The sequence below is a fragment of the Capra hircus genome, chromosome 8 (assembly GCF_001704415.2).
Source record: "Capra hircus breed San Clemente chromosome 8, ASM170441v1, whole genome shotgun sequence".
NCBI lineage: Eukaryota > Metazoa > Chordata > Mammalia > Artiodactyla > Bovidae > Capra > Capra hircus.
In genome coordinates this window covers 110009981-110033498 of record NC_030815.1, presented here as the reverse complement: position 1 = coordinate 110033498, position 23518 = coordinate 110009981, and the positions used below count along the sequence as shown (strand labels likewise).

The 23518-nt window shown below is 55.9% G+C and overlaps 1 protein-coding gene across 2 annotated transcripts; it reads left to right on the top strand.

The window, feature by feature from the left end:
- Positions 522-23518, top strand: TRAF1 (TNF receptor associated factor 1). 2 transcript variants are annotated; one of them, XM_018052707.1, is made up of 8 exons: positions 522-601; positions 3570-3972; positions 6141-6225; positions 14803-14868; positions 15368-15778; positions 17437-17614; positions 19561-19709; positions 22205-23518. In XM_018052707.1, the coding sequence occupies exons 2-8, from the start codon at positions 3833-3835 to the stop codon at positions 22421-22423; spliced, it is 1248 nt and encodes a 415-aa protein (XP_017908196.1). In that variant the 5' UTR covers positions 522-601; positions 3570-3832; the 3' UTR covers positions 22424-23518. The 2 variants fall into 2 exon arrangements, with proteins under 2 accessions (XP_017908196.1, XP_017908195.1); XM_018052706.1 differs by lacking the exon at positions 522-601 and adding an exon at positions 2512-3398.

Genomic DNA, 23518 nt, shown 5'->3' with positions numbered 1-23518 from the left:
TTATTTTAATTGATATACACAAAATTCATAGGGATTAAGTGATTGTTCGCGCGCACCCGCGCGCGTGTGTATATTTAGAAAAAATTAGTCTCGGTTCCTGAAAACACCGAGTTTTGTGGAAGCGCCGAGCGCTCGGAACTAACCGCTTTGTACATCTCTTTGCTGATTGCGTCCAACTCGGTAAGCGCTGAGCTAGGATCTCTGCAGGAACCCAAGAGGGCTAAGACGCGGGTGTTTCTGCTGCTCGCCGCACCCCGCAAGGGGCTGCAGGCAGGCAGGGGCCGGGATAGTTCGAGTCCCAAGTCTGCATTCGTTTATTGCGCGAGTCCCACACTTGTGCCATGAACTCGCGCGGGGAGAAGGAGAACAGAAGCAGGTGGGTTTTCGGTGCAAAAACCGACTGCCACACCGTGGTTCCCGCCCCAAGCCTCAGTTTCCCCGGCGGAGAGCGCTCGCCCCGCCCCCGGGGCCGCCTCGGGAGGCGGCCCGGGATGCAGGAACCGGCCCCGGGCCCGCCCTCCCCGGCTTCCGCCGCCGGGGCCAAGCGCTCCCGCCACCGGAAGCTCCGGCCCGGCCGCCGCGAGGAGGCGGCGGCAGCGAGGTGGGTGCAGCGCACCCCGCCCCCGCCTGCCCCGCGACCCCGGCGGCCCCGCTCCCCGCCGGGCTCGCCGGGCGCGAGCCTGCCCGCGCGCCTTCGGGACCTGGAGTCCGGGCTGCCGAGCCCTGCCCCGGACTCGCTGGCCCCTGCCCTCCCTGCGGGCCCGGCGGCCGCCCTGCGGTCGCTCTTCCTTGAGTAGCGCGGGCCGGCTCTGCTCGCTGCGCTGCGCACGCACCTGGAGATGCGGCGCGGGGAGACGCGCGGACCGGGCTGGGGAGCTCGAACAGGCCCTCTGGCCTCGCGGAGCCAGGCGGCGGGGGACTGGGCTCCGGGGGCGGGGTGCAGTGGGATCGCAGAGCCAGGAGTCCACCCACCCCTGGGGCAGCCCACGGGGACTCCCGGGGGGAAGTGGTCTGGTCCAGCTGCGCCCCGAGAGACGAAGGGAAAGCTGGGGAGACGCGAGTGCGCAGCGCCGAGAATCCTCGGAAGAGAAAGGGGTCAAGGAGAAGTGCGAGGGTGGGGCTGGGGAGCACGGAAGGGGTGCGGGAAGCCCCAGCAAGGAAGGGAATTAGGAGGCGCCGGAGGCGTGGCGTGGGCTGGCCACAGGGCCAGGTGGATAGAAACTGGGGCAGGCCGCGGGCCTGGGGCAGCCTCGACTGGAGTGAGGAAGCGGAGCGCCCGTGTAGACAGCGTTTTCTAAAAGTTCTGTTCAATTGAGGAGAGCGTGTAGATGCTGGAGAGGAATGGGGAATGCGTTTTAAAGCACCGCATGTGGTTAGAACACAGGGATCCGGAGTCCCCATTCACTATCTGTGAGCCCTGAGGCAAGTCACTGAACTCCTTGGAGCCTCCGTAAAATGGGGATGAAGGTGCCTCCTGGGGTTCCGGTGAAGATGAGATGAGATGTGCTTGTAAAAGCGCTTAGCACGGCACCTGCTACGTTTCGCTTTTAATCATTAGAGCAGCGTGGGTGCATGCTGAGGCCGATAGCAAGGAGCTGGGAGGAGTGAAGGCAGAGGGGAGAGAAAGGGGCCCAAGAACTTGGACAGAGAGATAAATCCGGGATGCCGAACCAAGGGAAGGAGGGAACAGTTGGGGATGCAGAGAAGTTGGCAGGTTTGGGGTGTATGGTTAAGTGAGTGGCTTTTGGACAGTCTTTCCATGAGGCAACCTTCAAAGTCATTTGCTGAAAGGGCCAGCCCAGGGCTGGCCCAGGTGAAGCTGGAGAGCCTGATTTCCACTGTAGCAGTAGCGTAGGATGCCTTGCCCTTTTGCCAGCAACCCCTGGCAGACTCAGCATCGTTCCAGGGAAGGTGGGCAGTTGAATTTACTAGACTCAAGAGGATGAACTCTGACCTACCTTGCCCATTTGTGAGGCTCCACTAAATTTGATGAATGTGAAAACACTATGAGCATAATTTACCATTTTAATCTTTTTTTCCTGATCTTGAGCTGGAAGGGCTGTGCCATCAATATCAAAGCCTTCTGAGGACTTCACTTGGGCTGTGCACCATGCCACACTTTCACCCACAATCTCATCTGGTTGTTGTGACAGTCAGGTGGGGCAGGTATTAATATTATCCCCATTTTGCAGATGCAAAAACTGAGGTGCAGAGAAGTTACTGACCTTGCCCCAGGACCCAGAGCTAGGGAGTGATGGACTCAGGACCCCAACTGAGATCTGTCAGACCTCAGAGCCCGTGATTTGAAACTGCTGTGAAAGTTCGCATAACCCCTAACAGCAGCCCAGCAGGACAGACAGATGTGGTGGGGTTGATTGTCTTCTCCATTTGTGCTGTGCTCAGTCATGTCCAACTCTGCGATCCCATGGACTGCAGGCCACCAGGCTCCTCTGTCCATGGGGATTCTCCCAGGCAAGAATTCTGGAGCAGGTTGCCATGCCCTCCTCCAGGGGATCCTCCCAACCCAGGGATCCAACCCAGGTCTCCCATATTGCAGGTGGATTCTTGACCGCCTGAGCCTCCAGGGAAGCCCGTCTTTTCCATTTGATAGAGAGAAGACAGAGGCTAGCAGCTTGCACCTCCGTCCTGGGCTCCGCAGGCTCCACGCCGCCTTGCTCTCGCTTCTCTGGAGCGGGAGGAGGGGCACAGAGCTTGGAGTCGCACAGGCCGGGCACTAGGCACGCTCTGCCTCTGGGCTCTGTGTGACTCCAGACCAGGCTTCTGGCTTCTCTGTGCCTCTACGCGCCTGCGGAATTCCCAGCAGCTTGCTAAAGGAATAGGAAGGAAAATGTTGCCCGGGGCACGAGAGGTGTGCCAGGAGCCATGCTCCCCACACGGCTGTGGACCTGCCTCCCGCTGGGCTGCTGAGACCAAGTCTCCATGACCTTCTATTTGTTTAGACCTTTGTTCGCCTCGGTGCCAGGAAGTGTTGGTCCCTGACCCGAGTGTGGCCACCTATGATTTCCTGACTGGGGCCGTGGGGGCAGGGCCCTGAGCAGTCCACGGTGTCATCACCGTGCTGATGAAGAATGCCCCGGGCAGGGCTGGGCCATCAGGGGCCTTCCTGCTGCCCCTGGTTACCTTGGCCATGGGGTCCTGGAATCTTAGCGCCCACAGAAGGCTTGGAGACGCCCTGCTGCAATTCCTGTTTTAGTTTTTCACAGACGGGGTAACTGAGACCCACTGTGAGGAAGTGACTTTCACCTCTGGATGGGGCAGAGCTCCTACGCAGGGAACTTTCGTTTTTGGACCTGCCTCCAGAACCCTGGGGATTTCCACTGGAGTGGTGATCACCCCCACCGAGAATCCCAGACTGCTCGGAGGGCCCAGGGGACACAGTTAAGTCAGGGACTAGAGCTCTCTCTGCCCCTGTCCCTGGGGAGGAGGTGGAGGAAGCCAGTGGCAGCCTGAGGTCCCCCGACAGGGGAAACTCTGAACTGCCGTCCCTGAAAGTCCGAGATGCGGTTCTCTCTGTCTGACTTGCTCTTCACCTCCCTTTCACTCGAAAGAATGACTGGACACTCCTGGAGCCTGCAGTCACCATCCAGGGGGTTTTTGCACCACCAAGGGTAATTTCTGTCTCTTCCCTGCTGTGACTCAGCTGTGACGTCGAACCATACAAGCCAGCCTGAAGATAAAGGCATCAGCCACCCGAGTATCAGTGGGTGGCCCAGCACAGTGCACTTCTCCAGCACAGACTTCGAGGGGCTGGGCCTCTGCCCTGAGGAGCTTGGACCAGGCCCCGCACCTGCAGCCCGCCTGGGACCCCAGGATGGCCTCTGGCTCGGGCAGCAGCCCCCGCCCGGCCCCTGATGAGAACGAGTTCCCCTTTGGGTGCCCCCCCACCGCCTGCCAGGACCCCCCAGAGCCCAGGCCTCTCTGCTGCGCCGTCTGTCTCTCTGAGAACGCGAGGTGAGGGGTCGGAGGAAAAGGGGTGGTTGGGGAGGAGGCGCCGGGGAGGGACTCCTGATGGGAGGCGAGGGCGAGAGGACCCCTGGCTCTCGAGGAGGTGATTGCACCTCTCTGGCCTCGGCTTCCCCCAATACCGCCCTATCTGACTTCTGGCAGAAGGAGAAGGGGCCACAGAAAGCCCTCAGCTCCCTCTGCAGAAGGCCGTCGAAGGTGGCAGAGCCTCTGAGCCCAGCTGGGCTACTCACCCACTATGTGGCCTGTGCACGTGGCTTAACGTCCCCAAACCTCAGCCCCCTTGTCAATAAAATGCCTGTAAAGTGATTTTCTACCTCCCAGGATTGTTAGACAAGGTCCAATCAATAACATTTCAAAAGATTCTTATAATAGGGAATTTATCTATAAACTCCTGGGTAAATGACAAACTGCTGTACAGATGTGTCTCCTTCCACATTATCACCCATCAGCTCAGACTGCTTGCTGAGAACTCTTCTAAAGGGGACAGAAGTATCTAGTATACTACTGTGTGTTCATATGTTATAGATTTACATATGTGTATATTGTCCTTGTTCAGTTGCTAAGTCGTGTCCAACTCTTTGCGACCCCATGGACTGCACCACGCCAGGCTTCCCTGTCCTTCACCATCTCCTATATATTTGTATATAAATATCTTTATATTTTATACTGTATACAAATACCGTTATATTTCCCTGGTGGCTCAAATGGTAAAGAATCTGCCTGCAGTGCAGGAGACCTGGGTTCGATCCCTGGGTCAGGAAGATCCCTTGAAGAAGGGAATGGTGACCACTCCAATACTCTTGCCCGGAGAATCCCATGGACAGAGGAGCCTGGCGGGCTACCGTCATGGGGTTGCAAAGAGTCAGATGCAATTGAGCAACGAACACTTCTTTATATATAATACATGCATCTGGCACATGTATAAAATATATACCATATATATTAAAATGTGTATATTATAAATAATTCAGAGAGGTGTGACATCAATATGACCATCAGTATCCCACCTTATTATGCAACTGTTATGTGCCGACTGTGTGCCAAACACTCCTCAGAAGAGCCTTGGAAAGGTGGACGCTTACCATAAGAGGACAGTGAGGCCTAGTGGAGAGATGAGGTCAGTTTCCTGGCAGAGGTGTTCTCAGACTGCCATGCACCCCCAGCGTGACCTTTGCTGGGGACTTTACAGGTTAGGGAGGTGGGAAACTCCTGAGGCAAACTTGAGAAGTTCCAATCCTTTGACGAAGGAGAAGGCTAAGAGAAAGAGGAGAGAGGTGGTGATACTGGCAAGGCAGACGGGGCGGGGGAGCAGGGCTTGACTGGTCTCACCATCCTGGGCTTGTCTCAGGCTTTTGCGGTGGGTCTCTTGGTTTCCTTCCCTCTTCTTCCAAAACGTGGTAGGGGCGGGGAAGGGGTCCAGGTCTGCCCTGCCTCTCTCTACCTCGGCCCACCCCTACGTCCTCTGAGGCCTCGTTCTCCTCCCTGTGAAATGGGCCTGACTAGGGGCGCTTGCTGGGCATCAGGTCACTTTGCAAAAGCATGTAGGCCCATGTGTCATCGCCTTCAGAATCTGACACCCACTCCTGGTTAGGAATCTCAGGCTGGGCGTTCTTGGAGGCCCCTTCTTATTCTGAGAGGCTGGAGTCATCTGTAAGTACTAAAAATAAGAGACCAGAATAAAGTAGAGGAACCTTCGAAGAGCTAGTATAGTACACACCCACAATTCCTTAACTGAAGCCCTGGGCTCAGATGTATTGTGGAACGAAGAAGTTTTCAGATTTTTGAAAAGCCAGTCAGGACACTACTCTGGCATTCTTCCAGCAGGGACTGGGGACATAACTTATGTTCAAGCATCAAGCAGTGATATTTCTGCAAATGTAAATATTCACCCTAAGCGGGATAAGAAGGGCTTTAATAGCCTAGTCAGTTCAAATCAGGTTTGGCTGCCAGAGAAATTCACTGCAAGCTGTGGGAAAACATTGGGTGCCCAGTGTTTTTGAGGTTTGGGAATGGTGGGCCTGGGATGGAGGTATATGCTCGTGGGTATCAGCTGCCGTGCTGGGCGAGGCCCAGGCCTCGGGGCTCTGGGGCGGAGGTTGGTGCCGTGGAGTCTTGGAGGCTTTGCTCAGGGGTGTTTGTTCTTGTGTTCCCAGGGATGATGAGGATCGGATCTGTCCCAAATGCAGAGGGGATGGCACCCCGTCTGAAAGTCCAGGGAGCCTTCTGTCTCAGGAGAAGGTAAGCTGGTGCTGCCAGGAAAGATGGTCCATGGTCTCCGCTGGCAGGCACCTCCCTGCTTGTCCTGAGTCTAGACTGAATTCTGTCTGTTGGTGGCGAGGAGACTGATGTCCACAGTGGAAAAGCCGCTTGTCCTGCACCGCCTGGCTGACCAGTTCAGGGAGAGCGGCAGTCTGTTCGGGGACCCACACACCACGGCCTTCGGGCCCAGGCCAGCCTGGCACCTGTTAGTACACAGCTCACGAGCTGAGAATGGTTCTTACACGTAAAGTGTTTTCAGAAGTCAGCAGGGGAGTGAGATTTTGTGACACGTGAAAATGGCGCGGCCTTCCAGCTTCCAGATCCCTAAATAGAGCGGGGTGGGCTCCCGGCCGCAGCTCCTGCATGCGTGTCTTGTGCGCGGCCGCTTTGGCCCTGAGATGGCAGAGGTGAATAGCTATAACAGAGGCCTTCCAGCCCCCAGATAGCCACTCTCTGGCTCTTTCTGGAAAGAGTTTGCCAGCTCAGTGCAGACAGCTCTTTCTGACCCTGTTTGCTTTCAGACAGGGCTAGGTCAGCCTCAGCTCACTTCCCCGGCTTCCCCAAGCTGTGTTTCCAGGAGTAAGAGGGGCCAAAGAGACATCCTCAGGCACCGTTTTAGAACCCTGGCCCTTCTGAGCTGGAAAGACCCTTGCGGGGTCATGTGTCCAGCCCAGAGGTGCCCACATGGCAACCACCCTGGTTCATTCCCAAACCAGTTCATGACAAAATGGTAAAAAAAAAAAAAAAAAAAAACGAGAAAGAAAATTGCCATGACTTGTTCTTACAAAATTAACTTCTTTGCGTTTGTAGAATCACCCTTTACTCTGAGACGATGCCCTTCCTGTGCGTGTCTTTGCATAAAGGGAGTGATCGTGACAGATGGTAGAATTGGGGGTAAAGCCTTTTTTGGGGTAAAATTAAAAAACAGCGATCTTTATGTTGATGTCCTAATTTAAAAAGCAAACAAAACTGGCAGTGGTCTATGAATCCAGAGCTTTAAGAGCCCCGGCTCTAAATCTAACCGCCTCTTCTTACACCTGGGGCCCGACACCCACTGGGGATTCTCACTGCAGAGCTCCCTGATGACCACCCAAGCTGTCCACACTGTGAGGCACCCGGCTTCGTTGGACCAAAGCTCTCCCCTTGGCCAGACTGTGGCTCTGGGTGGGGGTAGGGGGGATCAGGAGCCTGGTGTCAAGGATGGCTATATATTCAGCACACGGCTGAGATGGCTGCTGTCTGTCTCCCTGTGAAACGAAGACGCTGCCTTGGACAGGGCCTTGTCACTGCCGGCGATGTCCCATTGCCAGTCACTGGCTGGCGGGGCGCTCTCCCTCCGCTGTGGCAGGTCTCCATGCCTCCTTCCCCCTTCTCCGCTCCAGCCCCCTCTCCTCCAGAGAGTTGGGAGAACGCCTGTCCCACCAGAGCTGGTTTTGAGGGCTTTCCTCTCTTCTCTTCAGCAGCCCTGTCCCCCACAGACCCTCAAGGGAATCACAGTAAGGATCTAATGCATTTTCCCAGAACTTTCTACTCTACCACGTGGTGAGAGCTGGTAGGATTAACACCCCTGGAATAACTTCCCAAACCTCCCTCGTGGGGCGTCTTTGTGCTCAGTGGCCTCCGTGCTCCACCCTCCAAAGGGAGAGATAGGCTATCTGCTTTCTAAGGCAACTACCTGCCTGAGGCACCAGGAGGATTGTTTCTGGTTTGCTTTAGTCTTGCCTCTTAACAGAATGAATCCAGATTCATTGTATAAATCTTAGATAACATAAAGCAGAGATATTTTAATATCTCCCAATTCAGTAGTTCTAATTTTTTCATCTTTGTTAGTGTGAAATCAGATGAAAGCAGAAGGGGAGCCTGGACCTCTGGCCCTGCGGTCACCCCTCTTCTTTCTCCTGCCCCAGCCCCCAGAGACTCTGTGGATTCCTAGGGCCCTGCACGGTGCAGTTTGAAACTTGATGCCTTTGACCAGGTGGAGAGACTCTAATGATGGAATTACAGGCTCTCAGCTGACTGCAGCATGGGGGTGAGGGGGTGCACACCCCGTGGAAAGCTGGGGGGCGGCGTGAGCCAGTGGTCTGACACCTGCAGAAAGCCACAAGTGGAAAGACCAGGGACTCCACCAGCTCCTGACCCGATGGGAACTTTGGGGGGACTTTTGACCAAAGGAAAGCAGCTGATGATACATCAACACTTTGCACACATGGTGGTTCCGAAGTCTGTGCGTCTGAGGAAACCTGGGGAGTGGAGGTGGGTGGGGTGGAGGGGCCGGCCCCGGCGGCTGAGCTGAGCTGAGCCCCGAGGCGCCCGCCCTTGCAGCCCTCTCCACGCCATGCGCTCACCTGTCTGCCCTCCTCCCCTGGCTTCCTTAGGGTCACGTCCCTGGTCCCTCTGAGAAGCGCTCAGAGCCCTGCCCTGATTAGCTCGTGTAAGAAGCAGACGGTAAAGGATGATGAGCCAGTTAGGGACTTGGTTCTGGCCTGGAATGACCTTCCAGGAGGTGACAGTGACAGTGAAGTCGGGACTGCCTGGCGGCTGGGAAATAGCAATCAGTCCTGCCTCCAGGAGGCCCTGGGGACGGGATTGTTGCTCTCCTCTCTTCCCTCTGAGGCCCCTCGAGAAGGTCAAAAGCAGGCTGGCCTCTGCTGCCAGTGGCTTACAAGAATGCCTCAAATTATCCTAGAATCTGAGAATGATCGGAGATCGAGCTGTCTAGTCCCCTTTCCGTTCTGTACTGGATTCCTGCCAAGTGGCTTGGTGTCCCTGCAGTGACGAGCAGCTCATCGCTGCACAAAAGCACCATGTCCACCGTGAGGAACTAACTGCCCTGCGTTCTCCTCTCCCTCTGTCCTGAGCTGACGTCCGGCTCCCTCGGGGCCTCAAAAGGCAAGGCAGTCAGCCTCCTGCACCCTGAGGCCATCCTGCGTCTGGGCAGGATGTCCCTCGGCCTCCATGCTGATTCATGTCTGTTGAAATCCAGCCCCTGGAATTGAGCCCCCTCACACTTCTGAGCTTGGCAGTTGCATCTGTGGCCTCATCTGCCCTGTGACATCCTGTGTCATGGGCTGTGGCGATACCAATGGGTGACATATGGAGGCTCAGGGAAGAGGCCTGCCTGCACCAGTCTTAGTGCAAAGGGAAGCTGGAGCGGGCCTCCCTCTTCCTGCCCCCGGGCCGCCTGGCACCTCTCTACTGCCTCCAGAGGGGGGATCACCCCAAGTGTTTTGCTTACACAGGTTTAAATGCCCAGTCAACCTTAAGTGCTGGAATCCAGCAAGTGCTGGGAAAATAGGAATGGGCAAGGCTCCTTCCAACTAGGAGAATCAGGCAGGACTTCCTGGAGGAGGTGGCAGTTGAGCCAAGCAGAGGTTGCCAGAAAGGAAACTGGCTCAGATGCAGAGGAGGGCAGGAACTGGCGGGTGGACTGGGTCCACCCTGTCCTGGTAGAGAGCCTCTCCGTCAGCACTAGCTGAGACGCAAGCGGAAACACCCCGCCCAGCCCCCAAAGACCTTGGCCAGCCTCTGTGCCCAGCACAGCAGTGTGGGCGGTGCCTGGCACATTGCAGGCCCTCTGTTCTGTGCGGTGGCTTCACGGGGGCTTCTCTCGTGCCCCCAGTACCCTCTTAACACCCACATTATCAGAGGCCCCCGGGTCCTCAAGTGGAGGCCCCCCGACAGCCCTCTGCTGACCCCGTCACAAAGGGCCTGGCTCAGTAGGCAGCCGGGAACACCACACCCCCTCGACTTCTCGGACTTGGACAGAAGGACAAGTGTTCGCTCAGGGCTGGGATTGTGTTTTCTCTGTTTCCTCCTCAGAGGAAATTCCACCGCAAGTTTTATTTTTAGCGGTTTGCCAGCCATGAGGCCGTTCACACAGGGGCCGCTTGTGGCATAGGCTTGGCCCAGGACGATGCCCTGTTCTTCCTCCGCGGCCCCAGCCCGCTTGCCTCTCTAGTGCCCTGGGTGCCCTGCCTTCAGATGGGCTACCCCTCTTTCCCCGGGGGGAGGAAGGGCCCTGGACGTGGATCCTAGGCGCCTGGCCTCCACCACAGCTTTGCCCCAAACTTGCATCGTCTCCTACAAGTCAGCAGCCTTCCCTGAGCTTCAGCTTCGTCACCTCCGTGAGTGAGGCAGAACCTCAGAGCCCCGACCTCCTCCGGGTGGTCCTGGGAGACCCAGCAGGGCTGTGCCCACACGGGGGTGGAGAAAGCTGCCGCCCCGGAAGGAAGGGCCCGTGCCTGCGGGACGCTGGGCCTCTCACTTGTACAAGCTCCACGCGACCCAGACTTAGCCTCTCACCCAGGTCTCCCACGTGTGTTCAGGGGAAACCAACTCCGCCCTGCCTGCCTTGAAGGATGACTGCAGGGATCCTATGAGGTGGCTTCAAAAATGCTTTGGTCCTCTAGAAATGCACGTGCATGTAGCGATGTTCCTCGCCTCTGCCAGCCCCTGGGGAGATCCAGTGGGGAAACGGGGTTTTACAGAATGAGTATGGGTTTGAGGCGTGAAGATTAAATAGGCGCATGTGTGTGGCAGCCGTGAAGGGGGAGGGGAGAGCTGTCCCAAGGGCAGTGCTTCACCCACGGGAGTGATCATGCTAATAGCAGGCCTACTGCCGCTCATCGGGGCTAAACCAAGCATGTGTCAGGCCGAATGATGCTCCCCAGAGCTGTCCACGTGTTGATCCCCGGAACCTGTGAATGTGTCACCTCACGTGACCGTATTAGCCTGCTCGGGCTGCCGCCACAAAGGGCCTCAGGCTGGGTGGTAGAGACCGATTTCCTCGCGGTTCCGGAGGCAAGAAGTTCAGGCAGAGTCGGTTTCTCCTGAGGCCTCTCCGCTTGGCTTGTGGGTGCCGTCTTCTCCCAGCATCCTCGCATCCTCTTCCTCTGAGTGTCTGTGTCTTCGCTTCCTCTTCTTATAAGGACACCAGTCACACTGGAGCAGGGCCCATCCTAATGACCTCATTCTAACTTAATCACCTCATTAAAGACCATGTCTCCAGGGACTTCCAGGTGGTCCGGTGGTTAAGACTCCGAGTTTCCAATGCAGGGGGCACAGGTTCAGTCCTTGGGTTGGGAAGATCCCCTGGAGGAGGGCATGGCAACCCACTCCAGTATTCTTGCCTGGAGAATCCTGTGGTCAGGGGAGCCGGGGCGGCTGCAGTTCATAGGGTCGCAGACAGACACCACTGAAGTGACTCAGGACACACACACGCACAGACACTCCTCAGCCCATGACAATGGCAAAAAGGTCTTTGTACTTTGCAGACGTTACTAAGTTAAGGATCTTGTGGTGGGGAGATAACTCTGGGTTATTTGGTGAGCTCATTGTAATCACAAGGGTCCTCAAAAGAGGAAGACAAGAGAGGCAGAATCAGAGAGAAGCTGGAAGATGCTCTGCTGCTGCCTCTGACTCTGGAGGGAGGGACCACGAGCCAAGGAATGTAGGCAGCCCCTGGAAGCCGGAAGAGACCAGAAAACAGGTTCTCCCCTCTGGTCTCCAGAAGGGGCACAGTCCTGCTGACACCTTGATGTTCAGTTCAGTTCAGTCGCTCAGTCGTGTCCGACTCTTTTCTGATTTCCAGAACTGTAAGATAATACATGTGGGTTGTTTAAGCCATTTAAGTTTGTGGTATTTTATTATAACGGAATAGGTCACTCGTATCAGAATTTGCGTGTATTCTGGCATTTAATCCTCACCATAACTCTATGGGGTGGGGGGTTCTATTATCGTCTCCATTTTCCGGATTGGGAAACTGAGACGTGGGGGAGTTAATAAGTCCCCCAGGACCACACAACTAAGTGTGGGAACTGACAGAAATGGGCTTTGCACCCCAATGGGATGGCTCCAGAGCCAAGCCCTGTGAGCACCCCAAGGAATGAGAGGCAGTGGCTGGTGGTGGCACCCTGGCGGTCTGGCCAGCCCCCCGCAGCCTCTGCTCTGCCGGCGTGAGCGGCTGGCCCTGGCTCCTCCGCCGCGTGGTAACAAGGATGCCTGCTCCGCACACGCAGCACCTGCTGCTCTGCCTGGGCTTTCGCTGCACAGATGCAACGCCACGAGGCTCAGCTGCCAAAGGGACCCGTGCCCCCCACCCGTGTGCGACTCTGGAACCCCACCGTTAGTTTTCTCCTTTGCATCTTACCTCCCTCTGCCTCTCACTTCGAGCTGCAGAGGATTCGAATTGCGGGCTTGGAGGGCGTTTCACGGCCTGAGTGGTCACCCCTCATCCATCATCAGGCCCCCATCGGCCTCAGGTCCTCCACCCTCCCTGCACATTAGGAAGCTACCTGCTGGGAGAAGCTGCATTGCCGGGCCCTTTGCGAAGCCCGCCTGGTCTCCCTGCCAAGGCTGCCTCCCTCCCGGAAAACATCTGTTTTCTGCTTCTTGTTGGGAACATCCTGTACCTGAAGCCTGAGGCTTTGCTGGGCTGTGCTCTGTGTCCCAGTCCAACTGTCTCATTAAGCCCACAGCTCTCACTTTCTTACCCTTTACAGAATGATGATTAGTGTGACTTTATATTTGCTCAGCCCAAAGACTTCTGTCCTCCCGTCCAGATCTCCCCTCACCTCGCCCCGTGAGGTTATTCTTAAAAACAGCAACAAAGCTCTTGGAAAGTGAATATATTATTTATGTGTAATAAAATTCACTCATTTTAAGTGCACAGATTGATGGATGCCGGTAAATGCCTGCAATCGTGTGACCTGCAGTTAAGAACGGGAGTGTTTCTGCACCAGATAAAATTTTCTTGTGCCCCTGGCTAGTCAGTCTCCCCCAGCTGCAGCTCCAGGCAGCCACCGACCTACTCTCTGTTTATGGTTTGGCCTTTTCTAGAATCTCATGAGCATGAAATCCTAGGGACTTCCCTGGCGGTTCAGCGGTTCAGACTCTGCACTTCCAAAGCAGCGGGCACAGGTTTGATCCCTAGTCGGGCACCTAAGATCCCACATGCTGCATGGTGAAGCCAAAAAAAATTTTTTTTAATATCAGAAGAAAAAATTAACTTGGAATAGAATTCTAGTATGCGGTCTTTGGTGTTTGACTCTTCATTTAGCAGAATGTTTCGAGATCGCTCTGTTACTGCACCCGTTAGTGATTTAGTCCATCCAGTTGCTGAGTGCTGAGTGAGTGTCCTTGGGTGCAAACACGCCACATTTTGTTCACCCATCTACCAGCAGATGAGAACTCAGGCAGCCTCCAGTGTGGGCCTGTTATGAGTAAAGCCGCCCGAACATTTACATAACACACGTGGAAACATGTTCAGTGTCCCTTGGGTAAATCCCTGGGAGTGGAACGTGTGGGTCACCTGCCAGCTTGGCGAGCATGGTCTGTAAGTTCCTTTATGATTTAACTTTAGGAGGTGCTGGCATAGCTTGTCCCAAAGCAGCTGCACCGTTTCGTATTCCCACTAGCAACCTCTGCAAGTGTTTTCCAGTTCCTCCACATTCTCCCCAAAGCTTGGTAGCGCCATTCTTTTTAAATTTCAGCCATTTAGTGAGCAGACAATGGCATTTTATGATAATTTGCATTTCTCTGATGACTGGTGACGATGAACCTACTTTCATGGGTTTGTCATTTATGTGTCTCCTTTTATGAAGTTTCTGTTCAGTGTTTTACCCATTTTGTGTCTTATTATTGAATTGTAACGGAGAAGGCAATGGCACCCCACTCCAGTGCTCTTGCCTGGCAAATCCAATGGATGGAGGAGCCTGGTGGGCTGCCGTCTGTGGGGTCGCACAGAGTCAGACACGACTGAAGCGACTTAGCAGCAGTAGCAGCAAGAGTTCTTTATATATTCTGTATTTAAGGCCTTTACAAGTGTATGTTTTGGGGGAAAAAAAAAAAAGTCCTCCCAGTCTCTCTCGGGTTTACTTTTGGTAAGAGACAGAGATGGCATCACCAACTCAATGGACATGAGTTTGAGCAAATTCTGGGAGATAGTGAAGGACGGGGAAGCCCGCAGCACTGCAGTGCACGGGGTCAAAAAGAGACCAGCATGACTTAGGGGCTGTACGACGAGAGGTATGGGGTGGGAAGAGTCCTGGAGCTGTGCAGCTTCCTAGCTGTTCCTTCTTGAGTAAATTCCTTCCCCTCTGTGAGCCTCAGTTTCTTCATCAATCAAATGGGAATAGAAAGCCTACCCTGCCATCCCCAAGGGTTGTTTGGGGCCCTCAGAAGAACTATGGCCATGAAGCCCATTTTCCAAGCTCCTCAGACCTGCGCATAGGTTAACGGCATTGCTTGCTTGGGACCCTCGGGGAGCTCCCAGACCAGTGAGGGCAACCAAAGAGTGAGTTGGGTGGAACCTGTCCCAGCAGGAGGGGCGGCAGGGCTTCCCAGGATCCCAGCAGGAGCTCTGTTCTCATTTTGAAGGAGGGTCACAGAAGGGGTGAAGCTTGAAGGGTGGAAAAAAACCAGCCAGGCAGGACAAACAGCGTGTGCAAAGTTTCGTGGCCCAGCCCAGCCCCTGCCTGGTGGATGTTGGTGCTTCACAGACAGCCCCAGTGCCACCGGGACCCCCGCAACATCCAGTGACGCGGTTCTTATTTCCAGGATCACCCCGAGGTGGCTGAGGCTGGAGTTGGGTGCCCCTTTGCAGGTGTTGGCTGCTCCTTCAAGGTAAGGATCTAGGTGTGAGAAAGGAGGTCTGTACGCTGCAGTCTCAGACCTCACTTAACCCCTTGGGTTTTCCCCCAACATCCACTGCTGCTCTGGACGTACCTTACGTGGTTCACATGCCACAAAATCACTAGCAAATCATCTTTGTATTCGGGGGAGTTCTTCTTAAAGTCTCACCTGAGCATTGTAGTAGCATCACAAAAATGACCCTCCCCTCCCCACTACCCCCAACCCCTGTGCCTCTCTCCATGGTCCTGAATCATCACTGTGCTCGAGGGCGGGACAGAACTGCTGCTCTGGAAGCTGGCGAGCACACGGCTCAGCATGGGCATGTCTAATGCCAGGGCCCTTCTCCACATCCCTCTTGCTGTGTACTTCCTGTTGCTGAGTGAATGGATATGATGTCCCTTGGTAACCTGTGATGGCAGGACTCTCCTTGGCTCCCTGGTGCTCCCTCCTCCTCCTCTGTTTTCACTGCTCAGCCCCACTCTCTCGGCAGGGAAGCCCACAGTTCATGGAGGAGCATGAGGTCACCTCCCAGGCCGCCCACCTGAACCTGCTGTTGGGGTTCATGAAGCAGTGGAAGGCCCAGCTGGGCTCTGGCCTGGGGTACGGGCCCATGGCCCTGGAACGGAACCTGTCAGACCTGCAGCTGCAGGGGGGCGTGGAGGCGGCCGGGGGCCTGGAGGTGGACTGCTACCGGGCCCCCTGCTCCGAGAGCCAGGACGAGCTGGCCCTGCATCACTTCATGAAGGAGAAGCTCCTGACCGAGCTGGAGGGGAAGCTGTGTGTGTTCGAGAACATTGTCGCCGTCCTCAACAAGGAGGTGGAGGCCTCCCACCTGGCCCTGGCCGCCTCCATTCACCAGAGCCAGCTGGACCGTGAACACATCCTGAGCCTGGAACAGCGGGTGAGCCTGGGAGGCAAGTTCACCTTCAAGGCAGCTCAGGGCAGCCCCACCCCTTGCCCCATCTGGTCTCCAGAGCAAATGGACCAGCCTTCCTCCTATGCCCCCTGCCTGCACAGACCAGCCATGCCCCCATCAAAAATCTCTCTCCTGTGTCCTGAGACCTTCTAGGAAGAGGACTGAGGCAGAGTGATAGTCAACCCCACATCCGGCACTTCCTTTTGTTTGCTCCAATTCTTCTGCAATAGGCTATTCCCACCCCAAGCACCTCATTCCACTGCCGGACACTTTTCATGCTTAGAAAGCTCTCCCTCGTACTAAGCTAAAATTAGCCTCTCTGTCTTCGCTGCCCCTCGGGGCCCACAAAACATCCGACTTCTAGCCCCCATGGAAGTTCTTCAGAGATGAGAAGTCAGTAATAATATCCTGCCTGAGTGTTTCCTTCTTGAGGCTGAACACCCCCCCGTGCCTTCACACTTCACCAGAGCATGTTACTTTTTGTGTTCTGGCCCAGTCTCTCAAAAATTCCACTCTTCAGCATGATGGCACCACACCACCAGATAATTCACCTCTCTGACAGTTCTTGGTTGAGTCAGACTGTAACCTCCTTTGTTGCAGAGCTTATACTTCTCTTAATATGACCAGTCACAATGCTATGTTGCTTCTTGTGGGGCAACAAGAGTACATCACCTTCTTATGTTGAGCTCGGCCTGGATTTTAGTTCCAGGCCCACCATTCACTTGCTATGTAGATCTGAGCAAGTCACGGGACTGTGACTTTTTCATCTGTAAATTAGGGATTTGGTTTTCTTTAAGGATGCTCACTTCCATTGCTGACTTCCCTACCTGAGTATCCCTGAGAATAAATTTGTATTTTTTTCAAATGTCAATGGAGGAACCTACTAGAAGAGCCAGACGCTGGCTTTGAGTGGCAGAGTAAAGGCTTTAGTTATGCGACGCTTGCCCAGTTGGAAGGTGGTGTCTGCCTGCTCCCCGCCAGGGCAGTGACCGTATCTTCAGCTCCTTGACAAATTCTGCGGCTCAACTCTTGCGTGCCCGGCAACATGCAGGTCATGTGGCATTCCCTCAGTCCTGTCCAGCTCCTTGGAGCCCCATGGACTGTGGCCCGCCAGGCACCTCTGTCCATGGAATTCTCCGGACAAGAATGCTGGAGTAGGTTGCCACTCCCTTCTCCAGGGAACCTTCCCAACCCAAGGGCCAAACCTGCATCCCCTGTGTTGTAGGCACATTCTTTACCGTCTGAGCCACATGGCCACAGGTGAAGTGAGCATGGGCCCAGCCCTGACAGGGGAGACCATCCATCCTGTAGGAGAAGCAGAAAAGTATGTCTCAGACGTTTGTCAGAACAGAGAAGAAAGAGGGAAGCCAGCTGAACTAGGGCAGTGGTCGAAGACTTCCCAGAGGAAGGGCTATGTGAGCCGGGTTCCTGACAGATGAATAGGAGTTGGCCAGTGGAGAAGGGAGGGAGAGGAATTCCAGGCAGGAGGGCCAGCATATGCAGAGAGGTGCCTGCAGCTGAGGGAGGCGAGGTCAGGAAGGCCATCTGGGGAACAGCTGTATCTATCTATATATCCCACCATCCCTACTTCACCCTCAGTCTGGGTTCTGGTGCCTCTGGCTAAATGGGCTTCCCCGCCGCAGGTGCTGGAGTTGCAGCAGACCCTGGCCCAGAAGGACCAGGCCTTGGGCAAGCTGGAGCAGAGCCTGCACCTCATGGAGGAGGCCTCCTACGATGGCACCTTCCTGTGGAAGATCACCAACGTCACCCGGCGGTGCCATGAGTCGGCCTGCGGCAGGACTGTCAGCCTCTTCTCCCCAGGTAACTCCTCCCGGGATGGCAAGCAGGGGGCTGGGGGTACAGGCACCTGCAGGGGAGGCGTTCCCCACGGGGCCCAGGAGACAAGCAGGGGGTGGGGGTGGTCCGCTCTGACAACCGTGCTGCGTGCAGTTAGGCCTGAGGCTGTTCAGATGCCCGGCCCTGCCAGGCCCGTGGAGGTGGTAGGCTCCTCCCCACCCCACCGTGTGGAGCAGGGGCTGTTGGCACCAGGCTGGCCTTCTGCCTCCCTGAACATCAGTTACGTTCTGCAACTAGGAATAAGTCATCTCAGTTGTTTGTGTGGATATCGGTTTTGAAAGAGAGTGCGCTGTGAACCTGAGTCTGTGCAGACTCAAGGGGAGTGGAGGATGGCTTTCACAGGTGCCCCAGCCCTCCGAGACCCAGTGATCTGAAATCAGACAAGGGGAGATCTAGGTAAAACCACAGGCATCTGTGTACAATTGTGGGGAGCATGTGAGTGAGTGTTGTGTAAATAAGGGCAGTTCTTACTCACTTCTGGGGTCCCGGGCCTGGCCCAATATCTTGTGTAAAGTAGGCAGTTACTCGGCCGACGTTTCTCTTCCTTGGCTGAGACCTGCTTATGTGACGCTGTGCATGTCTGTGCTCAGACCCTGTGCTTTTCCCCTTGCCTCCCTGTGTGTGTCTAAGGAAGATGGGTGGGTTGTTAAGGAGGATTTCTGCTGAAGGCAGTTTTAACCCCCACTCAAGTCTGCTCCAGCCTCATGCCTTTCCTGTCTGTCAGCTCCTCTGACTCACCCAAGGCCAACAGTGCGAGGATTAAGGGGGGGCATGGGAGTCTGCCCCATCCCACAGGGCAGGTGGGCCCCCAAGCCAGGCACCTTGCCTCAAGAACCGGGGCAGCTCCTTCGTGGGGTGGCCTTGCCCTCTACACATAAGCTTTTTGTCCTGGCTGCTTTCCAAAGAGGGAAAAAGCAAGCAGTGTCCCTGGCTTCCGTTCTACCAAAGCACAGAGGGCAGAGATGAGTCAGACCGTCCGCCTGTCCCCGCTCCACGCCTTCCTGCCCTGCACGAGCTGTCCCCGCTCTGCCCCTCCCAGATGGGCCCTCGTGGGGACAGCCGCTGGAACCCACACCCAGATGGCTCCTTCAGCTGCCCAGGGCGAGAGCCCACAGGCCCTGTACCTAATCACCAGGGGGTGATTCATCCCAGGGGCCTGTGCCAAGGGTGGCCGGCAGATTGTGAGCCTCCCCACTCCCTCCCAGCCGCCAGGAGACCCCAGCCGCTTAGTCTGGGGCCACAGAAAGAGCTGCATGTTGGGACGTAGGAGGCCAGGCCCCTCACTCTGGCCCTGACCCCAGCTCGCTGTGACTTTGAGGGCCGGCCACTTCCCCTTGCTGGGCTCCGGCTCCTGACGTCAGTTAAATCGGGAGTGTGGTGGGGCCAGCAGCGCCTCTGTTCCCTGGCAGAAACGTAAATTCTCAGTCCTGCCCTGCACTGCTGAGTCAGAAGCTCCAGGCCTGGGGCCTGGCAGTCTGCGATTCTGGTGGCCCTTGACCTCCAGCGGTTCAGGCGGTCTCCAAGATTTAAGGCTCTGTGTTTTCGTTTATTGTTGAGTCGCTAAGTCATGTTCAACTCTTTTGCGACCCCATGGACTGTAGCCCGCTAGGCTCCTCAGTCTGTGGGATTTCCCAGGCAAGAACGCCGGAGAGGGTTGCCATTTCCTTCTCCAGGGGATCTTCCTGACCCAGGGTTTGAAGCCACGTCTCCGGCCTTGCAGGCAGATTCTTTACCGCCGAGCCACCGGGGAAGCCCCCTGATGCTCTATGGTGGAGAAGCAGCTCCAATCCCAGATGTCACAGTCTGGGGCCACGACCTGGGCCTGCCTAACTGGCAGCCCCAGTTTCCTCATCTGCAAAGCCTAGCACTTGACAGCTGCCCTGGCGATGACTCTGGCTTCCGCATTCCAGCTTTCTACACCGCCAAGTATGGATACAAGCTGTGCCTGCGGCTCTACCTGAATGGGGATGGGACAGGGAAGAGGACCCACCTGTCCCTCTTCATCGTGATCATGAGAGGGGAGTACGACGCCCTCCTGCCATGGCCTTTCAGGAACAAGGTACGGGCCTGGGAAATGAGGGGCTTCCTCGGGTGGGGGAGACCTGGGGCCTGCTCCTGGTTTAGCCATGAGCTTGCCTGTGTGACCTCGGAGAGCCCTTCACCCTCTGTGTTATCAGTTTCCCCGCTTATGAAACAAGAGCCTGGGTTCCCCTCTAGTAGCCAAGGCTTGCATGAGTCCAGGAGCTGAAATGCCTGGACCAGCCACCCTGGAAGACATGGAGGGATGGAGTTCACACAGCGGGGTGAATAAAGAAAACTTTCTATAGGAGGTACTATGGGTCTAGCCTGCAGCAGCAGCGCTCTCAGAAAAAGGGAGAGAGGCAGATGCCACCATATACCTTTAAGAATGGCCCAAATCCACAACGCTGACAACACCAAGTGCTGGCCAGGATGGGGAGCAGCAGGGACCCTCATGCATTGCTGGCGGGAATATGAAATGGGACGGCCACTTTGGATGACGGTTTGGCAGTTTCTTACAAAACTGAACATACTCTTACCATGTGACCCAGAGATCACACTCCTTGGGATTTACTCAAATGAGTTGAAAGCTTAAGTTCACCCCAAACCCTGCACACAGATATTGATAGCACCTTTATTCATAATTCCCAAAACTTGGATGCAGCCAAGATGTCCTTCAGTAGGTGAATGCATGGATAAACTGTGGTCCATCTAGACAATAGACTATTATTCAGCACTCCAGCGAAATAAGCTAGGGAGCCTAAGACACAGAGGGACCTTAAGTGCATGTTAACTGAGTGGAAGAAGTCAGTCTGGAGAAGCTGCATACTGTGTGATTCCAATTATCTGATATTCTGGAAGCTGCAAACTGTGAGGACAGGGAGAAAATCAAAGGTTGCCAGGGTTTCATGGAGGACGGGAGGGATGAGTAGGTGGGACGCAGAGGATTTAGGGCAGTGTAAACACCCTGAGGGACTTCCCTAGAGCTCAGATGGTCAAGAGCCCGCCTGCAATGCAGGAGACCCGGGTTCAATCCCTGGGTTGGGAAGATCCCCTGCAGAAGGGCATGGCAACCCACTCCAGTCTTCTTGCCTGGAGACTCCCATGGACAGAGGAGCCTGGGGGGCTACAGTCCATGAGATTGCAAAGAGCTGGACACGACTGCGCAACTAACACTACCCTACTAGATACTCTGATGTGACAATGATAGGTTCCTGTGCTTACGCACCTCTCCAGACCTATAGAATGTACAAAACCAGGCGCAAACCTTGACGTGAACCAGGGACTTCGGGTGAGCATGATGTCTCAGCATAGGTTCATCAGTTGCAGCCCCCATCTCAGGTGGGGGATGTTGACAGTGTAGGAGGCAGTGTGGTGATACTTGAAATCTCTGTATTTTCCATTCAGTTTTGCCATGGACCTAAAACTGCTCTAAAAAATAAAGGTTGTTAAAAATGTTTCAAAGGGCAGCCAGAGGTGGAGGTGGGGCAGGCATTGCCCCGCAGGTGAGCAGCAGCAGCAAGAGGGTAGGGCAAAGGGTGGACTCCAGACCTCAGCTGGGGTGAAGGGGGATGAGAGAGAGAGCAAATGGGTGGGGGCGGGGTGCCACGGGGTCTGGGTATGAGTCAGTAGGTTGAAACCGGTTCCCGTACGTTCTGGGGGAGTTTTAAAAATGCTAATGACTGGGCCTCACTACCGTGAATGGTGAGCCCTGGGCACTGGGAATTTTCAGACCTTCCCAGGGAATTCTAAAGTGCAGCCGAGTTTGAGAACCATTGCGGCGGGGGTGATGGGGATTTCAGGGGTGTGGGCTGGAGGGGAGAATATATATCACTTCGAGATCACTGGCTTCCTGGGGACACACAGGGCCCCTGTGCAGAGCAGAAGCTGGGTTTGTGTTTCAGGATGTGATTGACATCCGCTCAGCGGAAGGCCTGGCTGCTCTTACCCCTCTGCCTTGTCCCAGAGGATCCAGCTGCGGTTGAAGGGTCAACCTCTCTGAGCAGAAAGAGGCATCTTGGCTTAAGGGGTCCAGCTTCTTGTCAGGACTCAGTCTCGCCTTTAGCCTCTAGCAGCCAACCACAGTTGACAGTGGCATCTGAGTTGCCCCCTCCTGTCAGATAGAATGTCTCAGTCCTAATCATAGAACTCCCCTGGAGCCTGCTCACAGTACCTGGTGTTTCTGCTTTCCAGCTCTCACCATGTGCCACGTGTGGCTCTTCTTTCTTTCTTTAGCTTCTGCTCAGTGTGAGCTCAGGCTTTCCCGGTGGCATGGTGGTGAAGAACCCACCTTCAGTGCAGGAGGTGTGGGTTCGATCCCTGGGTGGGAAAGATGCCCTGGAGAAGGGAATGGCTACCCACTCCAGTATTCTGGCCCAGAAAATCCCGTGGACAGAGGAGCCTGGCTGGCTACCATCCACGGGGTTGCAAAAGAGTCCGGAGGAACTAAATTAAAGCAACAGCAGCGTGAGCTCAGCGTCAGAGGGACGGCATGGGTCAGACCCGGGCCTGACCTCCTAGCACGCTGCCCGGCAGGTCACCTTCATGCTACTGGACCAGAACAACCGTGAACACGCCATCGACGCCTTCCGGCCCGACCTGCACTCCGCTTCCTTCCAGCGGCCCCAGAGCGAGACCAACGTGGCCAGCGGCTGCCCGCTCTTCTTCCCCCTCAACAAGCTGCAGTCGCCCAAGCACGCCTACGTGAAAGACGACACCATGTTCCTCAAGTGCGTCGTGGAGACAAACACTTAGGGCTGGCGGGCCGAGCCGTCCGCGCCCGAGTCCTCGGGGAGACCAGCTCGGAAGAGGGTTCAGCACAATGCCCGAGGTCCCGGCCCCCTGTGCCCAGGACCCCAGGGCACGATGATGGGCCGGGGCTGGCATCACCTGAGCCCGGCTGACAAATTGGCCAGGACGTGCCGTCAACTTAGCGGCGGGACCTTGGGGCCGACCCATGAAGGCGGAAGGTCCAGAGGGAGGTGGTGCAGGACTGATCCCTCAGCACTGACCACGCAGAACTGGAGGCCAGAGGCCCACCCCAGCCCTGAACGGGGGGATGCACTCTGGGCAAGAGCGGGAGGGTGTGGGGACCAGGCTGGGGCATGGATGCTGAGCTGGGGATGCAGGACCTCAGCCAAGGGCTCCAGGGATGGGGAGGCCGCTGCAGGTCACCGCGGAGACCGTGCTCGCTCTCTTCCTGCTCAGGGGTCAGAACTGGAACCAGGGGTGGAAGGGATGGAGCCCAGTGTAATTCAGTCTGTCCCAGGCTGGACTGAGTTCCCCGGCCCTGGAGGTGAACAAGCAACCACAGAGGGCTACACTTTGGGGAGGGTATCAAACAAAGGGTGGAATTAAAGACCTTTGAGGTTCCTTCCAAGCCCAGAAAGTCTCTACCTCTCAGCCCCCCAGGCCAGCTGAGGCCACGGGCTGCAGCGTTCAGGAGCCCCGTGCCCTCCAGTGGCCTGATTCACCTTCAGCACCTCGCGATGGGCGAGCTGCCTGCATTGCACAGCCCCCACTGGGCCTGGTAGTCGGCTTCCCCTCTATGCAGAGCCACGTGCAGGCCCTGTGTCCTGCGCCTCCCCCAGCCACGGGCCCCTCCGCCTCCTCCAGGTGAAACCGGGGCTCTGAGCTCCCAGGAGCAGCCGGTAGGAGTGTGGAGAAGGAGAGGGACCCACACTTTCTGTGCTGCCTGCCTGGGGGCCCCACCCTCGGCCACGTCCAGAAGCCCATGTCACCCGCTGAACCCAGGTAACCACATCTCTAGTTGACGGGTCAGGACCTCTGAGCCACCTGCAGACACTGTCCTTTTGTGTGTATAAAACCAAAGAAAGAACTGTTCTTTAA

Bases quoted from the DNA above. Each gene is read 5' to 3' on its own strand.
- TRAF1 (XM_018052707.1), top strand. From the start codon at position 3,833: ATGGCCTCTGGCTCGGGCAGCAGCCCCCGCCCGGCCCCTGATGAGAAC. The intron at 6,226-14,802 runs GTAAGCTGGTGC...TCTTATTTCCAG, and splicing joins GCCTTCTGTCTCAGGAGAAG to GATCACCCCGAGGTGGCTGA. The intron at 14,869-15,367 runs GTAAGGATCTAG...CTCTCTCGGCAG, and splicing joins GTGTTGGCTGCTCCTTCAAG to GGAAGCCCACAGTTCATGGA.